Source organism: Nerophis lumbriciformis, linkage group LG01 (genome assembly GCF_033978685.3).
Source record: "Nerophis lumbriciformis linkage group LG01, RoL_Nlum_v2.1, whole genome shotgun sequence".
Classification (NCBI taxonomy): domain Eukaryota; kingdom Metazoa; phylum Chordata; class Actinopteri; order Syngnathiformes; family Syngnathidae; genus Nerophis; species Nerophis lumbriciformis.
This window is the reverse complement of record NC_084548.2, coordinates 24,707,207-24,732,669: the sequence shown is the minus strand read 5'-3', so window position 1 is coordinate 24,732,669 and position 25,463 is coordinate 24,707,207. Positions and strand designations below refer to the sequence as shown.

The following is a 25,463-nucleotide window of genomic DNA, read 5'->3' as shown; positions in this document are numbered from 1 at the left end:
TAGGAGCTGGCTGATTGACACCAGGTGTGGCCAGGTGCCAATCAGCCACAGCTGAGGAGACACAGCACTCAGGGAGACAAGCAGGAAATTGAACGAAAATAAGAGCGCTTACAGGAAATAAAGACAGACAGAGGAAAAACTCAAAACATAACTAAACTGTCAGTGACAAGCCTGACAGATGCGTCCTTTTAACCAATTTAAATGCCTCGTTCCTACTTTTAATAGCTACCTCTCAGGCCTCATTCCACCACGGTACAATCTTCCTGCTGTTACTCCTCTTACTCTTCCCGATAGCTTCTGCAGCAGCTAGCAGGGTACCCTGCTTTATTTTACAATAAAGATCTACTATAGTGACTTCATTTTCAACATCAATTTCTTCAAATTACTTTTCACTAACTTCTGCAAACTTTCCCCTGTTTGCTTTTCCAAATACCCGTTTTCCTCTCCCACTTTCTCCAAAGGTATGTAACTTCCACCAAACAGGATAATGGTCACTTTCACTCTCTTTTTCTACTAACCAATCGCAGCTTGCTGCAATACTACCTGACACCAGAGTATGATCAAGCACTGATTCTTTACTTGATTTAACATTAACCCTTGTAGGACTACCATCATTTAAACAAACACAACACTTCTCATTCATCAACTCCTCAACCTCAATCGTAATTCTCATACTCCACTATGACTATTAAAGTCCCCACACCATAATACAGCTCCATCCTACACCTCTATTTATTCCAGTTTGTTTATCTCCAAATTTTTACAAGGATTATAGTAATTTATAATGACAAACACTCTCTTACCTATCCATATTTTAGTCACAATATACTCAAGCTCCTTCACCAAACCCATAACCCAGTACAAAGTATCTTTCTTTACAAACGTCGCAAATTCTCCACCAGTTCCCTGTGCCCTATCACATCTAACAGATACATATCCATTAATAACAAAGTCAAGAGACGGCTTCAACCATGATTCCTGAGTGCATATAATGTTGGGTTTTTCCACTTTACTATCAATACACTGTCTGCATTATTGACCATTTGGAATCAAACTCCAAGCATTCCAATGAAGAATGAGCATGAGTATTATTAATATTTAGTAGCTTGCAACACATCATTGATCTCCCATCATGTCCAAGTGGTGATCTTCTGCCCTTACCACAACCTGGATTATTTTAAGTTTTGGACTTGATCTCATGTGTTGCATTCATGACACCAGCAATAAATAACACTATTTTCTTCTTCTCAGCCCATACTTTACTTATTTCCAAACTTTCTTTTTGCATATCAACAGGGTCATCTATTTTCTGCCTTGCCATTGTTTTAACTGCCTCTGCATAGGACACTTTAGTCTTCACTTTTATCTGCTGCACCTCCACTTCTCTTTTCATTGCTTCACATTTCCAACAGGCGGCACTGGGGTCCCCTCAAAAATGACAACCCTTAGGTTTGATTCCCTCGCCACACTTGCCATACTCATGTTGTCCACTACAGCGCGTACATCTTACCTGACCTTTACAAAACTTTGCAATGCGGTTTGCAAGCTCCTGGCATCGATAGCATCTCATAGGTTTAGGAATAAACTTCACATCATACCAAAAAAACACCTCTCAGGGGATTTCCTTTGCCTCAAACGCAATCATTACAGTTTCTGTTTCCAATTTCTCAGCTCCTCTCATCATTTTACGGGCAGTTGTATTCCTCCTTCTAATCTGTTCCACAAGTTCCTCCATTTTGAATAGGGATCCCAGTTACTATATGCCTCTGCATACATTTTGCCTTTTCTAACCAACTTTCACCACTTTGTCCACCTTAACTTTTTCCACATTTGTCAACACTTTAGCCTTTTCCACTTTTCACAAATTCAACCTCCCCGATGTTATCCCTCATAATCCTAGTCAATCTCAGGGGATCTACCTTTTTCACCCCTAATTCTTCCTGAAAACGAACAACTATCATTAACTTTTCTACATCATCCTCACTATCAGTTGTATCATTGCAACTGCTAGCACCACTATTTTCCTTCTTTTGCTTACTCGCTTTCGTTTTACCCACCACACATACCCACCCTTCCTCCTTATCTTCACTAATGTCCATTACATTCCCTCCACTCTCACAGTCAGTCTCCCCACTAGCCATACTCCCGAGATTGCTAGTAACTAAGTAAGAATACTTGTCCCGGACCACAAAAGTCACACAGGCTGTTCTGTAATCATCCCCTGAGGAATTTCAAAGATGGCCGCTTTTGACCTCCCTCCTCAACGACAACTGGAAGTCGAACTTTGCTTGCATAGCATGCAGAACGACCCCGGGCCTATGAACATAAATCCACTACACCCAAAGACAATGGGCATATACACAAACACACTCCCCACCCCCACCCCACGCCTTCACCACCGCTTGATTCCCCTTCGGGGTTGTGGACGGCTAAGTAGCGCTTTATAGCAGCAGGCTGGCCTCCAGGGCCCCAATTCCCCCTCCTCTGTTGCGAATTGTTGTGATTATATGTATCATGTTTATGTGTGCTATGGCAAATGAGGTTTTTCCCTTGGACTCAGTCTGGACCCCCTCCCGAGGGTCCAGCCTTTGACTGATATTTTTTACTCTTCCCCACTTTCCCAATATCACCTTTTTTCCACCTTTTTTGAGGAGCGCCGTAAATGGCTGATCCGTTGGCGGTCCTGTCTTGTCTCCCTGTAACGTATGTCTGCTCTTAGTGGGACTGTGCCGAAAATGTAATTTCAGTTCTTATGTGTCTTGTACATGTTAAAGAATGGACAATAATAAAGCATCCTGAATCCTGAAAGTATTCCCCACAATCTATCTAACTAAGTCCAAGTCAAGAGTCAAGGGAGTAAGCTTCAACACTTAAATTCCAAGCGCAGCTGCCTTGTCACAAACTAACTCCGGCTCGCCACGTCCACCGCATTCCAAACAGGAGTCCTTGCCGCACAACCAACTAGACTGTAAAACTTGCTTAAATAGTCCTTAGGTGATAATTAGTGGCAGGTGAAAATATCACAAATCATCAGGAAGAAGGGGTGACGCCACTGCAAACCAACACATACAGAAAAGGAAGTGAGAACAAATTGAGAGCGAAAAACAGGAAGTAAACCCAACAACACCTAAAAATTAAACAAAACATGACCTCAAATTGACAGGTCATGACAGTACACTTAATAATGATTAAAAATTGTACCTATCTGAGATTACTTGCGATTAATTTTGAGTTAACTAACTCTTCCATTTTCTTATGATAAAGCCCACAGTTGACTTTGGAATATTTAAGAGCGAGGGAATTTCACGACTGGATTTGTTGCACAGGTGGCGTCCTATGACAGTTCCACGCTGGAAATCACTGAGAGCGGCCCATTCTTTCACAAATGTTTGTAGAAACAGTCTCCATGCCTAAGTGCTTGATTTTATACACCTGTGGCCGGGCCAAGTGATTAGGATACCTGATTCTGATCATTTGGATGGGTGGTCAAACACTTTTGGCAATATAGTGTATTTTGCAGTTGTTGTGCAGGTGTACCTCATGTTGTCGCTGTCATCAAGAGTACCCCGGAAAAGGTTAAAGGTCACTGTGCAATATTAACACCATCACTTAATATTACTGTGAATGATCTGCTAGAATATGACCAAGCTTATCTGCACGTTCGGCTTTGACGAGCATGTGTGGCTCATCCACGTGCTTCTGGCATGCATGGGAGGTTATAAAAAGCTCACCTTTGCGTCAGGTTGGGCTTCAACTTTGGATCTGAGCAGTAAAGACAAACGACGTCCACTCACACTCACCCGTGGCAGGTTAGTCACGTCTCAATTCCCAGCAACTATCAGCCTCGAATCACCTGTATTTGCTTGGAGTATTACAAAAAAATGTCAACTAACGAGATAAAATGTATGCAAATGCATATATTTCACAGGAAAACGGTCTTGCTTTATTTTGTTTTCAACAGGTATAGGTGAAATGGGGACGTCCAAGGCAAAACGTGTAAGTACTCAGTTTTTATATATTGTACAACATCCATCCATTTTCTACTGCTTGTCATTTATCATAATTCTGCATATTTAATCCATTTGTGATGCTTTGTAGAAAATCCTACTAATACATGTCAAAGATGTTACGTAGGCTACAGACTTAGACTTAAATTTAGACAAACTTTATTGATCCACAAGGGAAATTGTTGCACACAGTAGCTCAGTTACAAAGGATGGAAAGGGTAAGGATGGAAAGGATAATGTAGTGAAGTGAAGTAAAGTGAATTATATTTATATAGCGCTTTTCTCTAGTGACTCAAAGCGCTTTACATAGTGAAACCCAATATCTAAGTTACATTTAAACCAGTGTGGGTGGCACTGGGAGCAGGTGGGTAAAGTGTCTCGCCCAAGGACACAACAGCAGTGACTAGAATAGCGGAAGCGGGGATCGAACCTGCAACCCTCAAGTTGCTGGCACGGCCGCTCTACCAACCGAGCTATACCAGGTATAAAGTAGACAAAAAATGCACCATAGTAGCAATATAAAATATAACATATATGTAATATTTACATATTATATATACATTAGAGATGTCTGATATCGGCCTGACGATATTATCGGCCGATAAATGCGTTAAAATGTAATATCGGAAATTATCGGTATCGTTTTTTTAATTATCAGTATCGGTTTATTTTTTTAATTTATTTATTTTATTTTTTTTTTTTTATTAAATCAACATAAAAAACACAAGATACACTTACAATTACTGCACCAACTCAAAAAACCTTCCTCCCCCATTTACACTCATTCACACAAAAGTGTTGTTTCTTTCTGTTATTAATATTCTGGTTCCTACATTATACATCAATATATATCAATACGGTCTGCAAGGGATACAGTCCGTAAGCACACATGATTGTGTGTGCTGCTGGTCCACTAATAGTACTAACCTTTAACAGTTAATTTGACTAATTTTCATTAATTACTAGTTTCTATGTAACTGTTTTTATATTGTTTTACTTTCTTTTTTATTCAAGAAAATGTTTTTAATTTATTTTATCAATTTTTTTTAAAAGTACCTTATCGTCACCATACCTGGTTGTCCAAATTAGGCATAATAATGTGTTAATTCCACGACTGTATATATCGGTTGATATTGGTATCTGTTGATATCGGTATCGGTAATTAAAAAGTTGGACAATATCGGAATATTGGATCTCGGCAAAAAGCCATTATCGGACATCCCTAATATACAGTATATAATATATATTGCTATGCATCTAGGGATAGGTTGATTGGCAACACTAAATTGGCCCTAGTGTGTGAATGTGAGTGTGAATGTTGTCTGTCTATCTGTGTTGGCCCTGCGATGAGGTGGCGACTTGTCCAGGGTGTACCCTATCTACCGCCCGAGTGCAGCTGGGATAGGCTCCAGCACCCCCCGCGACCCGAAAGGGAAAAGCGGTAGAAAATGGATGGATGGATATACAATACAAAACAAATCCCAATTACCATGTACAACATTACAGTATATGTAACAACTGCAGCAAAAAAAAGGGCAGCATAAAATCCAGCAGAAAATATACATTATAAACAAAGAGAGGTAGCTATATATTCCATTTTTGTTGTTGAAAACAACATGACACTTCTTATGCTTGTTACGACAGCAATGAGCCGGAGGGTGGGGGTTAGGGAGGTGATGTACGTGGACGCCACCTTCGTACTTTGTTACGAGTTGCTCCGTGAACACTATCGTTTCTAACCTTTTCCTTTAAAATTATATGCAACTTTCTTTGATGGAGTATTGATTGATTGATTGATTGATTGAGACTTTTATTAGTAGATTGCACAGTACAGTACATATTCCGTACAATTGACCACTAAATGGTAACACCCGAATAAGTTTTTCAACTTGTTTAAGTCGTAGTCCACGTTAATCAATTCATGGTATTTTGCAGCCATTCTCAATAAAAAATGTTTATAAAGACATAGTTAACAACGCATGGGATTCTTTGTTTGTTGCTCCAATGATGAATGTGACGGGCAAACAAACTAGTTTGTTAATGCCATGACGGAATATGCAAACTGCTGATACATTTTGACGAATATTTTTGTTGAAAACCAAATGCTATAAAAAGTTAAGCAAACGAAAATCGAGGTACAGTTGCACTTTGAATTGGACGAAATAATATATTGTATACTATTTTCGAAATAACTGAAACAGTGAAATGCAAGTCTTTTTGTAGTATCGTTTTAGCATTTTTGTTAATGTGACAAATTGCTTGACATCAGGCATTCCAGAGCAATTAAAGGTTATAAGCCGAGTGCGATATTTTCCTAGTTTGTTTTCTATCGATGCCTTTTTGGGGAAGTCATATCCCGGGATAGTCACATGACTTCCACATGAGCACCATGCCAAAATGTTTCCTATACATGTTTTAGGAACCTAATGAGTTAAAGTTCACCAACTATAGGCCTATTTCTCTACTCTCACAATTTTCAAAAGTCCTTGAAAAATTATTTGTGTCAAGATTAGACAGTTTTATTGATAAGCATCACTTGCTAAGTGAACACCAATACGGTTTTCGACCAAACAGGTCCACTTCCATGGCAGTGATGGAACTAGTTGAGGAGGTAACCACTGCAATTGATAAGAGGGAGTTTGTTGTTGGCATTTTTATTGACCTGAGCAAGGCCTTTGACACCATCGATCACACATTACTTTTAAACAAAATGCAGAGGTATGGTTTTAGAGGTCTTTCTCATGATTGGTTGAAAAGTTATCTTGGTGGCAGAGAACAGTATGTGCATATGAACAATGTAGATTCAGATAAAAAGATTATAACACATGGCGTACCCCAAGGTTCTGTACTGGGACCAACATTGTTTTTATTGTATATTAATGATATCTGCAAAATCTTTAAAAAACTCAACTGTATTCTTTTTGCTGACGATACAAGTCTGTACTGTTCTGGGCAAGACCTTGGCCAACTCTTAGAGACTGTAGAGAGTGAACTCCACATACTAAAGCAATGGTTTGATGCCAATAAACTGTCAATCAACCTAAATAAAACAAAATATATAATTTTTGGAAATAGGAAAAATAACGTACAGTGTCATATAAGAATTGATGATATGGAGATAGAAAGGGTGTATTCAACAACATTTTTGGGAATCTATATAGATGATATATTAAATTGGAAACTGTACATAAATATAATTAAGACAAAGATGGCAAAAAATATTTCTATGTTACATAAAATCAAAAACTCCGTAAATCAAAAGGCTCTTAACATGTTATATAATTCTTTCATACTCCCTTATCTTACTTATTGTGTTGAAATCTGGGGTAACAATTACAAAACAAACATCAACTCTATATTCTTACTTCAAAAGAAAGCAATTAAAATTGTAAATTATTTAGATTATCATGACCATACCAATGCTCTGTTTATTAAATTAAAAACATTAAAACTGCACGATCTTGTTGACCTCAACACTGCTATTGTGACATACAAAGCTCATAACCACATGCTGCCTGGGTGTCTACAGGAGAGGTTTAAACCCAGAGAGAATCCCTATGACCTCAGAGGTTCAGCTGTCTTCCAGAAAGCTAAGCTAAGAACAAGCTTAAAAAAGTAGATGTGTTTCTGTCAGGGGGGTTCAACTGTGGAACAGCTTGGATGATTCCTTAAAATGTTCCAGTTCCATTCACACATTTAAAAAACACTTTAAGTGAAGTGAATTATATTTATATAGCGCTTTTTCGCTAGTGACTCAAAGCGCTTTACATAGTGAAACTCAATATCTAAGTTACATTTAAACCAGTGTGGGTGGCACTGGGAGCAGGTGGGTAAAGTGTCTCGCCCAAAGACACAACGGCAGTGACTAGGATGGCAGAAGCGGGTATCGAACCTGCAACCTTCAAGTTGCTGGCACGGCCACTCTACCAACCGAGCTATACCGCCCTTTAAGACCAATGTCTTGAAAAAATATATCACTCTTGAATCAACACAGTAGTTAATACTATGATCAATGATAATTAAAATACTAAATGTGGGATATAAATAATAATGGAAGTATAATTGTTTGTATATAGTATATAATATGGTACAAAGGTTTAACACGTGTCCAAGGATATTTCACATGCCTTTACTGTGCATATAATTGAACTGTGTTTATGTTGTGTATAATGTGTATTTATAATATGTTGTACAAAGGACATTTAATAATTTTCGGAAGTTCATCTTGTACTTGACATTGTTTATAGGGTTAGGTTAAACTTCAGCCTAAACCCTTTCGGTCTGCATCATTTTCATTTTCAATCTATGAATGTACAACTGTTTGTTTATTTTGTTGACGATTGACCGAAGAATAATAAACTATACTATAAACTACAAAGTGAATCTCAAAGTAGTGTGGGACCCCTTTTAAGACTTGTAAAGTGTTCTTATGGGTTCATAGTGTACACACACGCTCCTTGTTAATGCTGCGTCACTCTCTTACAGGCTACCGTGTGTGGCTACCCGATTAGCATCTTTTTCATCGTGGTCAATGAGTTTTGTGAACGTTTCTCATACTATGGCATGCGAGGTGAGTTGCTTTGTTTTTGCAGTATTTCTCCTCTTGCACACAGGTTAAAGCAATAATAGGGAAGCTAGTATCTGAAGACAAGCCTCCATGAAGCAGGTTTTAAAGTAGCCTTATATGGTGAACATATGTTATCTAATTCACAAACCAGTGTGGCATCTACTCCACGTGATTTTGAGGCTTGTTGCTTCAAGTAATCGTGAATGGCTTTTTCCTATCAATTCTGAACTCTCCCTTCCTGTTTGCAGCTGTGCTTGTGCTGTACTTTAAGTACTTTCTAAAGTGGGATGATGACTTGGCCACGACTATCTACCATACCTTTGCTGCTCTCTGCTACTTGACCCCAATATTGGGCGCCATAGTGGCGGACTCATGGCTCGGCAAGTTCAAGTGGGTCTCACAGCACCTCATAAAAGGCAATCTAAACAAGAAGGTCCTTAACCTCCTCGCTGTTGCCTCCACACAGGACTATCGTGTATCTGTCCATTGTGTACACACTGGGGCAGGGGACCCTGGCGGTCAGCGCCATCCACGACATCACAGACACCAACAAGGACGGCACCCCGGACAACATGGCTTTCCACATGTGAGTGCTTCAACCGGTGTCACACAACCACCAACAAAGATAAATTCAGACTGACTGCGTTTTTTACTTCAGAGGTCTATCCATGATTGGTTTGCTTTTCATCGCTCTGGGGACTGGAGGCATCAAACCCTGTGTGGCAGCCTTTGGTGGAGACCAGTTTGAAGACCACCAGGTCAGCAACAGGAAACAAAATGTTAATTCTAAACTCTCAACACTGCTCTTGCACACTAAAATTGGAATTGGGGGTTAAATCACCAACAATGATTCCCGGGCGCGGCCACAGCTGCTTCCCACTGCTCCCCTCACCCCTCAGGTGGTGAACAAGGGGATGGGTCAAATGCAGAGGACAAATTTCACCACACCTAGTGTGTGTGTGACAGGCATTGGTACTTTAACTTAATAAAAAAATGTTGGGTTAAAAAATAACCCAATTTCAACCCAACTGCTGGTTCAGAAAAGGACGAACACCTTATTTGAGTTATTCTAACTCAACATTTTGGGTAAATTTTTTCAACCCAAGTTTTGCATTGAATTATTTAACCAAAAATTTAGTTATGATAACTTAATGTTGGGTTATTCCCCACCAAACTATTGGGTTGAATTATTTAACCCAAAACTTGAGTTATGCTAACTCAATGTTGGGTGATTGTAAATAGTGTTAATGAGATTTATCCATAATAAAATTCCCTTCAAGAAAAAAGTAACTTTTTAATAAAAAAAAGCCTGAAACCCAAAAATGCGTTACTCGTTGAAAACAACCCCAAAATAATAATAATAATAATAATAATAATAATAATAATAAAATAATAATAATAATAATAATAATAATAATAATAATAAATAATAATAAATAAATAAATAATAACCCAGAAATTGAGTTAAAATAATACCCTTATAACCCACAAAATGAATTGCTATTCATAAAATAACTCTTAAATGTATCCCAACACTAGCAACTCATAATAACCCAGTATTTGTATTTGTGTGTTGATACAATCCTTCCAACTTCAAGGTCTCCAAGTCAAGCAAGTCTCAAAAGTCCAACTGGAACTAGAATTCATCTTAACTTGAAGCAGTTTAACCATTCTACTTGAAAAAGTCATACATAAATACACATTTTCTTTGCATGGACAAGGTCCACATACATGATAATGGTACCAATGTAAACGGTAGACTTTGGTGCTTACTGAAGATGTGAAAATGTCGATGTCTCTGCTATTACTATATGCAAAAGCTGCTTGTTCAGTGAGTATTAGTGGTCGAGGAATGATACTAGATGGGTTGGAACAGCTGAGTACTCTTTTTTTTAAATGCAGTTAAGTTTCTTACATTGGTGTTAGATTTTATACAATTATTTGTGACATACGCATCTCTCTGACTGCTTCCATGTCTTCAACATTTGGCCTTTTAAGTGCTTCTTTTTCATTTATTTTTTATTATTAATCAGTTCAACAAAATAATACACAATAATACCATAATAATACAATTCCAAAACCAAAGCCAGCCCAGCAACATTCAGAATAGCAATCAACAGAGCAATTGAGAAGACACACAAACATGACACAAAACAATCCAAAAGTAGTCAAACAAAAATGAATAATATCAACAACAGTATCAATATTAATAAGAATTCCAACATTGCAGTGATTAGAAATCCCTCATTTGCATTATCATCACAGCCATTTCTAAAACATAAAAACATTAAAAAAATGAATAATAGTGTCAGAGTGGCTTACACTTGCATCGCATCTCATAAGCTTGACAACACACTGTGTTCAATATTTTCCACAAAGATGAAATAAGTCATATTTTAGGTTCATTTAGCAGTCAAAACTAATTTAAATAATGGATCCCATATTCCAAGATATGACTCATTATTATCTAAACTAAGTGCTTCTGTTTTTCTAAAATTGATGGAGTATTTAGCTGCCGTTCTTCTGCTTACAGCATGTGGATGTAAAACGTGTACATTGATAGAAGCAACCACACTGGCTTCTGTATTGTAGTCCAGTGGTTTTAAAAAGGTTAACTAATAATGGCAGATTTAGTCCATTGCTAACTTTTGATCAGAATTTCCAGGAGTTGTCCTGCTTTGAAACCATATTTTCAACTCATACTTTTCCAAGGCAGAGTATGAACACTATCTCCAATTAACTCACTTATCTATTCTTCCTCAGCATTTTTTGAGCTGAGTTGTTGATTAACCATTAGGAACATCTGTCTCAGTGATGTTAGACCGTTGTCCAAGGCCAAGTACTAAGATAAGTGTACATTGCATAATGTTGCTTCTTGACTGTTTTTACGTCCTGTATCCAACAGGAGAAGCAGAGAAGCACTTTCTTCTCCATATTCTACCTGTCCATCAATGCAGGCAGTCTGCTGTCCACTGTCATCACTCCCATTCTCAGAGGTATGGTTAGAAGTTAGCTGTGGTCTGGATGTATATGATGAGGTTTTTTTCACATATGTTATGTTCTAGCTCAGGATTGTGGGATCTACAGCCAGCAGAAGTGCTACCCGCTGGCTTTTGGAGTTCCTGCAGCCCTCATGGTGGTCGCTCTGAGTAAGAATCCATCTTTGTTACATGCCGCAGTCATGGCACCTGTACTCATGCTAATTAGCTAAAAAACGTTTAATAATTTGTAAATACCTTTCATGCATGTTCTGTGCGTGTAGTCGTGTTCATTGCTGGAAGTGGAATGTACACCAAAGCTTCTCCTCAAGGAAACATCCTGGTGAAAGTCTGCAAATGCATTTGGGTATGAGCACCTTTAAGGACAAAACCAGTACTGTTATGATCATATTATTTACAGTATTTAATTCAATATTCACATCTTTTTTCCCTTACAGTTTGCTGTTGCTAACCGCTTTAGGCATCGTGGTTCAGAATACCCCAAAAGGGAGCACTGGATGGACTGGGCTGATGAGAAATATGATGTAAGATCAGAGTATTCACACAATGATATATCGATAACATTGCGATTTCCCTTGTGAAAACAAGGACAATAAAAGTGTGGTGAACCCTGACATGAAAGTCACGATAGTTGTTCAAATGCAGTTTATTATAAAGATATACACAACTCCTTAAATATTAGGGCTGTACTGTAACAGTACGACATCCTCTTGGTTTGGTACGCAACTCGGTATTAAAGGCCTACTGAAACCCACTACTACCGACCACGCAGTCTGATAGTTTATATATCAATGATGAAATCTTAACATTGCAACACATGCCAATACGGCCGGGTTAGCTTACTAAACTGCAATTTTAAATTTTGCGCGAAATATCCTGCTGAAAACGTCTCGGTATGATGACGTCAGCGCGTGACGTCACGGATTGTTGAGGGCATTTTGGGACAGCATGGTAGCCAGCTATTAAGTCGTCTGTTTTCATCGCAAAATTCCACAGTATTCTGGACATCTGTGTTGGTGAATCTTTTGCAATTTGTTCAATGAACAATGGAGACAGCAAAGAAGAAAGCTGTAGGTGGGAAGCGGTGTATTGCGGCCGACTTCAGCAACACAAACACGGCCGGTGTTTCATTGTTTACATTCCCGAAAGATGACAGTCAAGCTTTACCATTGTCCTGTGGAGAACTGGGACAACAGAGACTCTGACCAGGAGGACTTTGAGTTGGATACGCAGACACGGTACCGTGAGTACGCATGCAGCTGCGGCTTCCAAACATTTGATCGCTTGCCCGTACGTGCGTGCCGCTATGTGCACGTCACGTACGTAACTTTGGGGACTTTGAGGAAATATATGTGCTGTATGAACTTTGGGGAGGTGAACGGTACTTTGGGCTGTGGGATTGAGTGTGTTGTGCAGGTGTTTGAGTTGTATTGGCGGGTTATATGGATGGGAAGGGGGAGGTGTTTGTTATGCGGGATTAATTTGTGGCATATTAAATATAAGCCTGGTTGTGTTGTGGCTAATAGAGTATACATATGTCTTGTGTTTATTTACTGTTTTAGTCATTTCCAGCTGAATATCAGGTCCCACCCGCCTCTCACAGCATCTTCCCTATCTGAATCGCTCCCACTGCCCTCTAGTCCTTCACTCTCACTTTCCTCATCCACAAATCTTTCATCCTCGCTCAAATTAATGGGGAAATCGTCGCTTTCTCGGTCCAAATCGCTCTCGCTGCTGGTGGCCATGATTGTAAACAATGTGCAGATGTGAGGAGCTCCACAACCTGTGACGTCACGCTACTCGTCTGCTACTTCCGGTACAGGCAAGGCTTTTTTATCAGCGACCAAAAGTTGCGAACTTTATCGTCGATGTTCTCTACTAAATCCTTTCAGCAAAAATATGCCAATATCGCGAAATGATCAAGTATGACACATAGAATGGACCTGTAATCCCTGTTTAAATAAGAAAATCGCATTTCAGTAGGCCTTTAAAGTCATGGTTTGTAAGGGAACAGAATGCTAAAAAATATAACAGCTTTGCTTTTCAGCTTTAATGATTTTTAAAATGAAATGAATAACTACAAAATGCTGGCAGCTAATAAGGAGACAAATGCAATTTTAAAATAAAAATATAAAAATAATAGCATACAAAAGAAATTGATGGATGTTGGGCCACTTTGATTCAAATTGTGCAGTAAAGATAAGTAAAGATTTATCTTGTTTGCAATTGCATATTTGTGATGTCATGATACTGTGCGTGCGGCCTGTTGTCGACAGCAAACAGCATCATAGCGAGGCAGTCACCAGTGCTGGCTGTCAAAAGAAGACATTTCACTCGTAATTTGAAAAAACTTATTCTGCAAATATTAAATGGGGAGGTTTAAAGACGAGTTTTAGCGCCATAAATCTGATAAATTACCCTAAAATTCTAACCTGACTCTCGCCAGATCCTTGTAGTTCGCTGAGCTCCACACAAGGATCTGGGACTTCTCAATAGGAGATGTATTTCAGAAGGTGTGGCAAATCATTGTATGTGATTGGATAAACTACTTGTCCGTTATCTTGAATGACGTGCTACTTCAGCCACTCACATCGAAATCAACCCGTGACGCTGATGAGAGCGACGCTGGGAAATCCAAACCCGGTCGGAAGAAGAGCCAAAACATCCTTGCCACCAATAAATGCCTTCAAAACCGTTCTCTGTTCATCTTTTAAAAGAGTTAATATTCGAAACATTCGACAAAACAGTTGCAATAGCAGAATCAATGTCAGCACACGACGCAGCGAGGGCTGCGTGCCGCCATTGTTGTTTGAATCAAACAGTCGCTTCGGCGCTACGTCACATCTATGAAACCCCGCCCGGCGATCCTGATTGGTTCATTATTTTTTGCTATCTGGAAGGAGTTTGCAATACCTTCGCGCCCAGATCCTTGTGTGGAGCTCAGCGAACTACAAGGATCTGGCGAGAGTCGCGTTACTAAAATTCACTAACATGAATATTTATGACAGCAATACGAAACTGCCTGTGCTGTTAGTCTGTGATATAGTGTTAATAGTGGCGACCGCAGCAAACGTGAAGCCACAGGACTGATGACAAAGCGAATGATAAGAGGCAAGAATTTGAAAGAAAAGCCTTTAGAGCGAAAGCTTTTGACGACAAAATAAGTAATTGTTTAATTTTGGTTCATCAAGAAGCACAGATAACGTTTATGATTTTGTAAATGTAAAAAAATGCGCTATTTTGGCGTCGTTGCTAACTGCAATAAATGATCTTATTGACTTAGTTCTAATAGCCTTATTTATATATGTTGTGTTGGGTGTACAGTTTTTTTTTTCAATTTTGAAACCATATTCAGAATGTGTCAATTGCTTGTTGTCTATCAAATAAATAATTGAAAATTTTTAATATTAATTAATTAAATTTTTGTTTTCTGCTGTATGCATTGATTCTAATTATTTGCATGGGTCAGAATTATAGTAGGAAGTGTATTTTTACTGAAATTATAGTTTAGTTAATTAAGTATATAAATATTAGTTTACATTATCCTGGTCTCTACAATATATTTGTATATTTTTTGTTAGAGTGTATGCTTCACAGAAAAGTGCAAATGGTTAAATTAATGTATTCTTACAAAATCCTGTGTAAATGTACGGTATATACAAAAATATTGTTTATCGGTTGTAAATTCTGTAAAATATTGTCTACATTTTCTATTATCATGCATACTTATTACTAAGTTCACCTTACCAAAGTGTACTTTATGACATCTCAGGGATCACATGTTTTCTTATTCTTTTTTTGTAGAAACTTCTGATTGCACAGGTGAAGATGGTGGTCAAGGTTATGTTCCTCTATATCCCCTTGCCAATGTTCTGGGCTCTCTTTGACCAGCAGGTGAACACCCCCCCCCACCTCCATATCTTCACTGTATTATTGTGTCAAACACAGCCTAGTCAGTTTTTGTATAACAGTAAGCTGCATGTACTGAACAGGGATCCAGATGGACCCTTCAGGCGACTACCATGGACGGTGACTTTGTAAGTATTTTTTAATAAGTAGTCCTGCTTTGGTGTTCCAAAACCAAGATTTTAAAACATGCCTTTTTTCAACAGGGTGTCCTCATTATCCAGCCAGACCAGATGCAGGTGAACAGTTTGGTCACTCATCATTGTGAAGATGTCTTTAAACCAACTCATTGAACAAGTGACCTTGTGGTCCATCCAGACGGTCAATCCCATCTTGATCCTGATTTTGGTGCCAGTCATGGACAGTATGATCTACCCGCTCATCTCCAAGTGCAAGATAAACTTCACGTGAGTTTTGCAGTCATGCTTAATTAGCAGCAAAATCACAGTAACAATATGCAATGGAATTGTTCAGACTGAAAATAGCTTAGGTCAGCTTACACAGTCATACCTTTCCACCATTAACATAATTAGCTGCTTTTTAATATTCCAGTGTCAAGGAATCGTCAATAAGGACTTCATATTTATATTTTGGTCAATAAGGAGATTGAAGACAAGTAAATATTGATTTTATACTACACTTGCTATCAATACTATCTATATTTGGATTGATTTGCTCACCACTTACAATCCTAAAGATGACCCAATTAGAACTTGTTACCTTACATCACACAGTCACAGGTTTTCAGATGATCTACACAATTTTAGGGATGTGTTTACGGTCAAGAACACTATTGATCACTTTTTGGTGATATCTGTATAACCAAAGTTTGTGTGTGTGTTGTAGTCCATTGAAGAGGATGACCGTTGGCATGTTCCTAGCTGCTATGGCATTTGTTGCCGCAGCCCTTATTCAGCTGCAGATTGACGTTAGTGGTGAAATCACAATTAAATGTCTCTTGTCAAAACTGCTTACATACATTAATCTCCCCTCTCTTTTAGCAAACCTTACCTACCTTCCCATCAAGTAATGAGGGCCAAGTAAAGTTCCTCAACATGCTGAACAAGCCACTGGACATAAAGGCTGGGTCACAGTCGCTGCAGTTGAACGCATTTACGGTACTCCAACAAACAGATGGTACTGATGATCCACTCAGACCACCAGCAAGTCACCTGACTTTTTATGGATTTTGCTATATCAGGCCAGCAATGACTACCTGACCTTTGAAGAGCCGTTTGGTTTGGAACTGAGCCCTGAGGCCATTTACCCTATCAGTTTAACGGATGGCTCCCGGAATACTATAGTCATTCTACAAGATGGGCCCCAGCCCATGCCAGTAAAGGTCAGCAATGCCAGCAGATTATGGGGACAAGGGAACATGTCTTTGGTTTGAATTTAACTAAAAATATTTATTTTCTTCAGTTTGATGACCTCACAGTCAAGCCGGATGAGGGAGCTAATGCTATAAGGCAAGTTGCTGACGATTTAAGCTTGTATTATTACCGTTTTCTCAAATAGGACAGCCTCAATTGGAGGGAATAGTGCCGGATCCATTTATCCTACAGTAGTATTTATAAATACTTTGCATTCCATGTATCTTTGTACTTATAAATACTTTGTATCATGCGCTATCCCCTCGGACTGGAGATGTACAGTCTTTGAGCATAAACTGATGAAGGCTGCTCGGATGAGAAGCGGATTGTCTTCCAGACAATCGAATAGTCCAGTTGTGATTGAGTGAATGCCCTGAAAATACAATGACCTTGATTAATGAGAATTTTCCCAGGCACACAGTCACAGTTGTAACTAATTCGTCTTTTTTCTGCAGGTTTTTCAACAGCCTCGACTCAATTTTAAATATAACAGTTGGCAGTCTGGACTTCAACGGTGTTAGTGCTTTCAACATGTCAACATATGTTGCAGTGCCACAGGGGAAGTAAGAATTTTCTGGTCTTTTCTTTTCTAGTCTTACATGTCAATCAATGAGAAATGTCCTCAATCAGACCACTTTCTGTCTTGCTACAACCAGTGCACAGTTCCTGATCAAGAATAGTTCAGGAGCGGAATGTGTATACAACCAGAAATTTGGCTTTGGCAGTTCTTACACCTTGGTCATCCCACCAACATTTGTAGTTGGACCAAATGTAACAAAACATTTAAATAATTACTTTTGGAATGTATATTTTGACCCAGGTTGTGCATCTGAGTGTTTATTTTGTGTCCTCAAGTGTGGACAAGACATCCGTCAAGTGGTGGACATCAGTCCAAACTCTTTCCACATGGCCTGGCAGGTTCCTCAGTACTTCCTCATCACGGCAGGAGAGGTGGTCTTTTCTGTTACGGGCCTGGAATTCTCCTACTCTCAGGTACTTATTGCATGCATCAAAAAAAAGTTCTAATATGCTAAAATCATTAGTAAGCATAAAATATCGGCTTTAAAATCATTCAATTCTTACATATTCCGTACGGGGATTAGTTTATCTGCTGTTTTGATGTTGTCTTCAGTCTTGAGATGTAGAACACCTCTAATGTCGTGGTAGTGTGATCGTGGAACCTACAGTAATAGTATGGACAGTGGAACCACGAAGGTCAAAATCATTAATGGAATATCATACTATGCCATGCCTAGTTTCTTTATAAGGCTCGTAACAACAACCACAGTTGAAAACGTACACCAAAATAAGTAAAACTATCGAAAAGCTAAAAAAACACATTAAAATATAGTTTGTAAGCAGAAGTAAAAAACACATGCTCAAAATTTACATAGTCAGATAAGATAGGATAATAAAGACTGAGTCAAAATGAATACGTTTTAAAGTGGGTTTTAAGATGAGTTTTAAAAAAAAGTGGCCTGTCTTACATGAAGAGGGAAATCGACGGACATGTATCCATGAACATATGAGGAAACTTTTGATGGTATGTGCGACAAAGAAGCAGCCCGACAGAGAAACTTTTGAAGTCGGTTTTCCCAAGTATAAAAGACCAGCATTCAGAGCTGCATTTCTATTGCCAGTTCCCTGCACTGTGACAGAGCAGTCCAAGCAAAGTGAGGATGCACTGCCACTCTGCTGTAGCTACGGAGGTCAATATCTAACCACCAACTTGAAATCCAACTTCACCGTGCACCACAATAGCTTTCCAAGGTAAATGCTGTACATGATCACTTTATAAAACTACTGTAGTTATTATGATTTCTAGTGCATTCGATTGTAAAGTTAGAAAGCTGTATTATTCCCTGTGGGGAAATTTAGGCGTCGGTAGCAGAAACAGAAAAAAGGAAGACAATAAAACCATCAAAACAGAATACTATAAAAAATATTTGTTATATAATTATAATTTAACTACCATATTTTTTGGACTATAAGTCGCAGTTTTTTTCATAGTTTGGGGGTGCGACTTATACTCAGGAGCGACTTATGTGTGAAATTATTAACATATTACCGTAAAATATTAAATATTATTATTTAGCTCATTCACGTAAGAGACTAGACGTATAAGATTTCATAGGATTTAGCGATTAGGAGTGACAGATTGTTTGGTAAACATATAGCATGTTCTATATGTTATAGTTATTTGAATGACTCTTACCATAATATGTTACGTTAACATACCAGGCACGTTCTCAGTTGGTTATTTATGCGACATATAACGTACACTTTTCCAGCCTGTTGTTCACTATTCTTTATTTATTTTAAATTGCCTTTCAAAAGTCTATTCTTGGTGTTGGGTTTTATCAAATAAATTCCCCCCAAAAATGCGACTTATACTCCAGTGCGACTTATATATGTTTTTTCCTTTTTTATTATGCATTTTCGGCCGGTGCGACTTATACTCCGGAGCGACTTATACTCCGAAAAATACGGTATATACAATTGTTGTATTATAAGTATGGACAATAACACATTGAACATAAGACAGCTGGTGGTTCTGATAATACAGAATATATTATCTGTATATTTTACGTGGCTATTGCATTGTTTTTTTTAAATTATTTTCCAAAAGGAATTTTTTATTTTTAAAAGGTACGTTGCATGTTAAAATTGTGGTGCTTTTGGGGAGCCAAGTGCAGATTAAATTGAGTTTAACTCACTTCAATGGGCAGGGCTGTTTTGACATACAAGGGTTTTGAATTACAAGCTCTCTTGTAGAACCAAACCTGTAAAACAGTACTTGAATTTAATGAATTGAAACTTTATCTTAAAATTGCTATGAAAAACATGACATGTCATATTTTTCACAATAATAACAATGCTATCAAGTCACTCAGTAAATGTCACGGTTTGAAATTATTTAAAATTAATAATTACTAGGGCTGTCAAAGTTAACATGATAATAACGTGTTTACTATAATTTCCTTTAACGGCGATAAGTTTGCATGTTCTCCCCGTGACTGCGTGGGTTCCCTCCGGGTACTCCGGCTTCCTCACCACTAAATTGGCCCTAGTGTGTGAATGTGAGTGTGAAAGTTGTCTGTCTATCTGTGTTGGCCCTGCGATGAGGTGGCGACTCGTCCAGGGTGTACCCCGCCTTCCGCCTGGTTGTAGCTGAGATAGGCTCCAGCGCCCCCCGCGACCCCAAAAGGGAATAAGCGGTAGAAAATGGATGGATGGAATTTTTACACACGATTCACGTTTTTGACCCTCGGCCCGTTCTGTAGTTTGTGGAAATGTGTAATGGCGTCCAGTTACTGTTGAGCCACAAGCTTGAAAATAGCTAGCAGAACTGCAAAAAGAAAGAGGGACCTTATGGAAATCTCAGATCCAAAGCCATGGCAAGACAATACAATTTTACATTCAATTGCCATGAGACGACACCACTGGAGGGAACGCTGAGCGCGCATTGCTGCTTGGAGTGAGGAGAAGCTTCACATTCGTGTTTGGATTACAGTTAAGTGCATTAATAATATAAAATGTGGATTGTTACTCGAACTGCTTTAGTAAGACGGAATAGAAGCTCAGCAGAAACAAAGATGGTAGAGAGGAAATGTAAAGTCACTTTTATCTGAGATTTTCTCATACCATTCACACACGTTCGGTTTAACCAACAAAACAACGAAAAATCATTTTACAATACAATCATGCTATTCTATGTTATTATGTGATATTTTTACCTAAATAGGTTTTCTGGCAGACTGAAATTAGGTGTATTGTAATGGCAACGGCGATATAAAGGAAGAATATTGTCTTTGAACAAGCTTGTCTTCTTCCTTGCTACCACTGAGACTAGGTTTAATACTGCCCACTGCAGCCCACATCGGATAATTACAGTTCACTACACAATATTACCATCGCTATGGTATATTCTTTTATAACCTGTTCTGATTGATCGTCCTTAATTACAGACTGTTTATCAGGCTGAATATTACATTTTATTAATAAGTAGGTAGAGAAGGTGAAAACATTGTCGTGCAAAGATATGAATGCGTAAGCACACCATATCCACGCATCACTCTGCAGAAGGAAGCTATTCATATTCAAGGTCATTCATAAGGCAGGATAAAGGGATCATACAAATACATTTTTCTTACATTCAAAACTATTGAAATTTAGAGATCTTCTGGAACTACAAACAGTACAAATTACATATAAATCAAAAAACAATTCACTGCCTGGAAATGTGCAAACATTTTTAACTGAAAGGGAAGGGGGTTATAATTTAATGGGTCATTTCAATCTTAAAATGTAGAATGTATGCACAACATGAAAAAGCTTTTGTGTTTCAATATGTTGGGTTAAATTATTGAACATTTTGAATGCTGAATTGAAAATGTCCAAACTTAATTTTGTTTAAAAAATGATACAAAGACATGATTTTCATTATGTACAAGAATGAGGGTTTCTAGCAATCACGAAGTGTTTTTATTATTATTATTATTCTAATTATTTGGGTAATTATTTACTTGTTACTGGTTGGTGTTATCATCAATTGGTACTTGTACTCATGTGACAATATACAGTATGTGTATATTATATGTATGCACTGTGTTTTTGTGCTCAAGAAAAGTGGGTAAAAGATTATTGATAATATTTTGTAATAAGACCGGTAAATGTGTCATTGTATATAATAATAATAATAATAATGATGATAAGAAAGGTAGTTATTTGATTTATAAAATAAGGGGTGGGAGTAAAAAAGGTTCACTTCTTCCCACTCCTTTTTGGGTATGATTTTGCATGTGTTTTCATTGTGAAATATTTATTTTTATTGTTGTACCCTTCTGCAATGTTATCAAGATCATTTCCTTTTTTGATTATTTTTTATTTTGCTTTGTTTTTATATTTCCAAAATAAACTACTACTAGTACTAACTTGTACAACGTGCAAAGTACAGAATATCAGAAACATATATCAATGTAGAAAAAATATCACCTAATATCTAATAATGTGGATTGTTACGATCACGTAACAATCCACATTTTGCGTTATTAATGTGTGAAAAATGCAATCTCAACATGGAAGTGTAGCTCCTTTCCTCGAAATGCAAGTGCTCCTAAAGCAGGAACACAAATTCTGTATTCCTACAAAATACAAACTCTGGACACCAACACACTGCAGGTAATTCTTTTCTTTTTTTTAAAAGCATGTTTATATCCTTTTTGTGTTGAGCTGTTTCAAAAAGCATACTGTTTAAAACATGTCATTAAAGCAAATTAATTGTCCAATTATATCTTTCCGCGATTAATTTTGAGTTAAAGGAGTCATGGGGACGGCGTGGTGCAGTGGAAGAATGGCCGTGCGCGACCCGAGGGTCCCTGGTTCAATCCCCACCTAGTACCAACCTCGTCATGTCCGTTGTGTCCTGAGCAAGACACTTCACCCTTGCTCCTGATGGGTGCTGGTTAGCGCCTTGCATGGCAGCTCCCTCCATCAGTGTGTGAATGTGTGTGTGAATGGGTAAATGTGGAAGTAGTGTCAAAGCGCTTTGAGTACCTTGAAGGTAGAAAAGCGCTATACAAGTACAACCCATTTATCATTTATTTATATGTAAAAATGTGGCCAGAAATGGTACTGCAATTACGGTCAAATTTCTGTAGTTCCCTCCATCTCTCCCTGACTGAGGTTGCCAGATACAGCTCAATCGACTGGGCTACTCCAAGGAACTTCAAACTTCCACTGCCTCTTACTAGGGGTTTAGGTGCTGGCACCATAATAGCTGAATACACAAGCATTTTGTGAATAAAAAATAACTACCAACACATTTTACAAAGAAATTAGGCTATTTTCAGGAAGAAGTACGTAATGTCTGCCTACAAAATCACAACAAATGGCAATCACTAAGGTTTAATCAGCAGTATCAGAAAACAAAGACTAAAACAAACTACAATCAACGCTAGCAATGGTTATTCTGGTGAAAATAAAGAAAGCATGCTTAGCAGCCTAATGTACGCACAAAACTAAATAGGAGACATTTTAACAAGGTATGCCTATAAGCTACTGTTTCAAATGTTTCAGAGTGCCACATAACTTGGTACATATAGTTCACAATATGCAAACACAAATGAGTAGTTATGTTATCATGGGATTTGGCTGTCTCCATACGTTTTACATTGCCACGACAACCGTGCTAATGTTGGAACACATTTCCTCAGCATATCAGCATATTGAGAATGAAATAGACCCTGACACTACCCATAGCCACATAGGTTTTATTTTTTATTCTGTCCTCTCAGTTCGAATACACATCAACATACAGGCTAACAGGCATATATTTCCTCCGTTAGCCTATATGTTGATGTGTCATTGACTGGGCTAGCATGCTAAGCATTACACTAGGAGCTAAGCACCATCCTACTAAGCATTCGTTGCAGGAACGTACTGGCTTTGTTAGACAAGATCATAGACTGTATTTGACAATATAGTTTACATAAGAAAGGTCAATTTTCATTTATTACAAGTAATAAGAAAATGTGAATGCCTTACTTACCTATCAAGGAGGAAATTAGCAAGTTTGGCGTCAGATGAAAAAATCTTCTCCGCCTTTAATCGTCTCCATCTTTCAGAGGCATCCTCGATACAAATCCTTGTTTTGTCATGCGTAAGTTGAGCATCGTAACGACATATTTTAGATTAACTAAGGTATGACATGTTTAGTAACTTTACCAGTGGCAGTACCTAGACAAAGATGGCGGTGTGTGACTGGCAACCTGTATGTGACACACTCACAGACTTTCTAATTGGTCAAACGGTTGGGGGCGGCGCATCAAAATATAAACAATAACAAGATTTCGGGGCTGTAAATCTAATTTTAAAATGTGCATAACCCGGCTCCATAACTTTTAACAGTTACAGAGGTAAAAAACATGATTTATTAACACCTTTGGACATATCAGGGCCATTTAATGATTTGACATAAAATTATTACATATGGCTCCTTTAACTATGAACAATGCGATTAATCATGATTAAAATATTTGTATTCATTTGACAGCCTTAATAATTACACAATACATTACATACGTTATTAATATAATACAAAACTGAATCGTGCGAAAATTAATTATTTTTTTACGATAAGAAATCATGTAAATTAAATTTTTCTGTTCAAGATACCTAAAAATATGAACAAAAAATACCGTGGCTGTAAGGCTGACATGGAGATAGTTGATCATCTCTTTAGCAAATTAAGTATAGTTGAGAATATAATATATAAAACATATAGTTTAGAATACAGTACAGTTTTACATTTAGAAAACAATGTAAAATACAGATTAATGAGCAAATGGATAAATAAACATTTAACATCACTTTTAAATTTATTGACGATTCTTGTGTTCGCCAACGCTGCGAGGAGCAGAGATGGAGGAGGGGAGGGAACTTCCTGTATATGGGCTAACACATTTTTTACTGTTTCTTTTTTCTCCATTTTTTTATCTATTCATTACTTACTTCAATACTGTCAAGCAGTGTGCCTGAAGCATAAACTTTTTTCTGTATTAACCCAATCCTGGATATTGTTATGCAGTTCTTAAAATACATGCGTTCTTTGCTTCCCAGGCTCCCAGCAACATGAAGTCGGTGCTGCAGGCAGGTTGGCTGTTAACCGTTGCTGTCGGTAACATCATTGTGCTTATTGTTGCTGAGGCAGCGACGCTTTCAGATCAGGTTTGTGCAAACTGCAAAGTATGACGTATTATACCATGAAACAATAAGATTGCTGACAATAATGTACACAAAATGTATCCATTGCAACCATCAGTGGGTCGAGTACATTCTCTTTGCATCCCTGCTGGTGGCTGTGTGCTTCATCTTTGCCTTCATGGCCTACTTCTACACGTACATTGACCCGGCTAAGATCGAAGCTCAGTTCAGTGAGATGGAACCCGATGATAAGTGGAAGAAGAACCCTGGGAAGGATGCCGTTGAGCATCATAATGAAGACAGAAGGAGTTTAGGTTCAAGCTCAGATGAGGAGAAAAAAGTTTCTCAGACCAGGATGTAAATATTAATGGGAAAAAAACACTCACCTCGACCCAAAATTATGTATATAAACGTTGCTTGGTTCTGTGTTTTGTATCGTCTGTTTAATGTCAAAAGTGGAACTAATTTGTTTTTGATTGTTTTTTGTTTTTAAAATGTGAGCAATCCCAGTCTGGGTTTGCGCGTATTCTACCAACGACTTAAGTATTTTTGTTCTTCCGTGCTTCTGAGGGTGCAATTAGTCCAGCCCCCTGGGAACGTGAAACATCATATTGCACTTTGAGTGTACCTTGACAAGTTTGGATGCAGTGAACCCTACACCTAATAAAAAGACTTCCAGAAAACTATCAAATTTAGTCTGATTGCTTTATTTGAATTGAGACACCTGGAAACACACACTGAGATGAAGATAAAAAGGACCATTATGCCACTCTGAATAGACAATCAAAAGGCTAGATTTATACATATGCATACATATATATATATATATATATATATACATATATATATATATATATATATATATATATGCATATGTATAAATTTATTCAAGCAGATGACAAAACAA

At 37.9% G+C, this 25,463-nt stretch overlaps 1 protein-coding gene across 1 annotated transcript; it reads left to right on the top strand.

Moving 5' to 3' along the window:
• The first annotated feature begins 3,714 nt into the window (after positions 1 to 3,714).
• Positions 3,715 to 25,247, top strand: slc15a1b (solute carrier family 15 member 1b). Its single transcript, XM_061970614.1, has 23 exons — positions 3,715 to 3,809; positions 3,962 to 3,996; positions 8,493 to 8,577; positions 8,823 to 8,964; positions 9,041 to 9,160; positions 9,233 to 9,332; positions 11,480 to 11,570; positions 11,640 to 11,723; positions 11,837 to 11,919; positions 12,011 to 12,097; positions 15,378 to 15,467; positions 15,566 to 15,610; positions 15,686 to 15,718; positions 15,798 to 15,886; positions 16,326 to 16,407; positions 16,481 to 16,597; positions 16,681 to 16,821; positions 16,902 to 16,948; positions 17,308 to 17,415; positions 17,509 to 17,623; positions 17,708 to 17,845; positions 24,473 to 24,580; positions 24,675 to 25,247. The coding sequence occupies exons 2-23, from the start codon at positions 3,973 to 3,975 to the stop codon at positions 24,915 to 24,917; spliced, it is 2,172 nt and encodes a 723-aa protein (XP_061826598.1). The 5' UTR covers positions 3,715 to 3,809; positions 3,962 to 3,972; the 3' UTR covers positions 24,918 to 25,247.
• The last annotated feature ends 216 nt before the right edge of the window (positions 25,248 to 25,463 follow it).